At 49.0% G+C, this 2500-nt stretch overlaps 1 protein-coding gene across 1 annotated transcript in view; it reads left to right on the forward strand.

Moving 5' to 3' along the window:
* Nucleotides 1-269: 269 nt before the first annotated feature.
* colt (carnitine/acylcarnitine carrier protein colt, mitochondrial) overlaps nt 270-2500 on the forward strand; it is a gene marked incomplete at its 5' end in the record, with an annotated part of 7251 nt that continues 5020 nt past the window's right edge. The window contains 1 exon segment of the mRNA XM_037236595.1: nt 270-452. Within this exon segment, the coding sequence (XP_037092490.1) occupies nt 270-452 (183 nt within the window).

A 2500-nucleotide genomic window follows, 5' to 3' on the forward strand; every position in this document is an offset into this window, starting at 1 on the left:
CCGTCCGCGCGTCATCACAGCCCACGTGGCCAGCTGTCGCCCGGCCCCGGCCCCGACCGACCGTCGCCTCGCTGCCGCAGACGTCCCGGCGTCGGGCATGTACTTCGGCTCGTACGAGGTGCTGCAGCGGCTGATCCCTGATCCCTGAGCACACGCACCCGGCATGGACCGCCCTGCCCTCCCGCCCGTCCGCGCGTCGTCTCAGCCCACGTGGCCAGCTGTCGCCCGGCCAGGCCCCGCCCCGACCGACCGTCGCCTCGCTGCCGCAGACGTGCCGGCGTCGGGCATGTACTTCGGCTCGTACGAGGTGCTGCAGCGGCTGCTGACGCCGGCGCACCAGTCTCGCTCGGACCTGGGGCCGGCGCGCACCCTCCTGGCCGGCGGCGTGGCCGGCATGCTCAACTGGGCCGTGGCCATCGCGCCGGACGTGCTCAAGAGCCGGCTGCAGACAGGTGAGGTGGCCGCCGCGGCCTGGCGCCGGGTGCGGCGCGCCGGCCGATGGTGCCGCTTTCAGGCGTGATCTGAGTCGGCTTTGGGAAGGTTTCTTCGTCACGAGAAATGGTTGTGGGGCAGTGTTAGAGTGGTTCCGGTGTTCGTGTTACTGTGTCTTGTGTTCAAGCTTACTGGCTGTGTCGGATTCCGTTTGAAATTTTATTGTGTCAACTTGGAGATGAATATGTTTGACATGAGTGTGATAGTTAATGTTTAACTTGTATAAGACATTTGGTGTGCTTTTTTCTCTGTGCGAAGGCAGGGTATTGGTTTCCCTTTATGTGAAATTCATTTTTTTTTTTAAATATTCATCCACCTCTAGATCATAACGGTTGTGGTATGCTTTGTCGGCTGTTAGCGGTTGGCCGGTTTTATGAATTTTGTGTGCTGCAAAGTGTATGATGGGATGTAACATGCACACACCAGGACATATTAAGAAGGCACTTTTTATGTTTTCTGTTATGTGAATATCGTGGAAATGTTCCCTAGGTTACAGCTTCATGTCATTTGACTAGAAGCAAGTATTGTGGGTAGAAACCTGGTCAGAAATGCATACACTTGTAGTGCAATGTAGACTTGCATTTCAACGTTAAGCGATTGATCCGCCACCTGTAGCCAGTTTCTCTATACAGAAGCTTGTATATTTTTGGCATAAATTGTACATTTCTGGCATGTAATCATATAGTTCAGTTTCTCGAAGCAAAAATGTACAACGTACAACTACAATCCACGACACTGAAAAGATACACAGAAAATGCACAATCTACAACACGAATATACACAAACAATCTTGCATGAGTTTCTCAAAGCCAAGAACAAATGTATGACTGAGTTTAATTTGGATAGGTCCTTGATGAATTTGGCAATGCAATCAACACAAGCATTTGTGTCATAGATTATAACACTGACCTTAGGACCAGTACTTATTGAAGTGACCTTAAACACTGACACCTTACACCTAAACACCTTACTTAAACACTGACCTTAGGACCATTACTTATTGAAGTAGTGCCTACCCTGGTTGAAAACATTATGATGTGCAGTGAATGCTAATAAAATAGCACAGCATGACACAAGGATTATACTCTAAAATCGATTTCATTTGGATAGCACAGCTGCATACATCTTGTGCATCACTGTGTCATATGGCAGCAGCTAGCCTGCATAAAATTGTATCATAGAAACATACTCTCAGTGATCAGTTATGTAGAGAGAGCCTGTTCTCAATGTCAAGTACAGCAGGCTGCTTATGATTGGATCCATGAATGGCCCTTTTTCAGTGCTCAATGACTGCTCATGTTCACTCCACATGTTACCTTGAGCTCTGAAGGCTAAGGTATGACAGTCCCACCTTCAGCGCTCAGGATATGCTTAGTAAGCATAGGCATTATGTACTTACTATTCACATGATCTTGTCCACAATCGCTATGCAAAATAAAGCCTCCATGAGTGCGGATGAATGGAAGAAAGCTTCCTTCACTGAATTTATCAATTGTGGACAACATTGCCACCAAAACCAGCCCTAGTTCGGTACGCATCTCCACAAGGCCACAACCATCTACAAAACGTGTTGCTCCGTTTATTACGCAGCACGGAGACTTACAAACACAGTGCGTCGATTGCAAAAAAAAAAACGCGCAGCGGCGGACGCAACTAAATGGTGTTGCTGAAAAGTGGGTGCGCACCACCATGTGCTAGTCGACGGGCAATGGTCTCGCACAAATTCCTTGCGGACGGGGAGCTGTGTCTCTCTCTCTCTCTCTCTCTCTCTCTCTCTCTCTCTCTCTCTCTCTCTCTCTCTCTCTCTCTCTCTCTCTCTCTCTCTCTCTCTATCTCTCTCTCTTCTCTCTCTCTCTCTCTCTCTCCTCTCTCTCTCTCTTCGCTCTCTCTCTCTCTCTCTCTCTCTCTCTCTCTCTCTCTCTCTCCTCTCTCTCTCTTCTCTCTCTCTCTCTCTCTTCTCTCTATCTCTCTCTCTCTCTCTCTCTCTCTCTCTCTCTCTCTCTCTCTT

This window comes from Pollicipes pollicipes, unplaced genomic scaffold, assembly GCF_011947565.3.
Source record: "Pollicipes pollicipes isolate AB1234 unplaced genomic scaffold, Ppol_2.1 Scaffold_7261;HRSCAF=8764_pilon_pilon_pilon, whole genome shotgun sequence".
NCBI classification, from domain to species: Eukaryota; Metazoa; Arthropoda; class Thecostraca; order Pollicipedomorpha; family Pollicipedidae; genus Pollicipes; species Pollicipes pollicipes.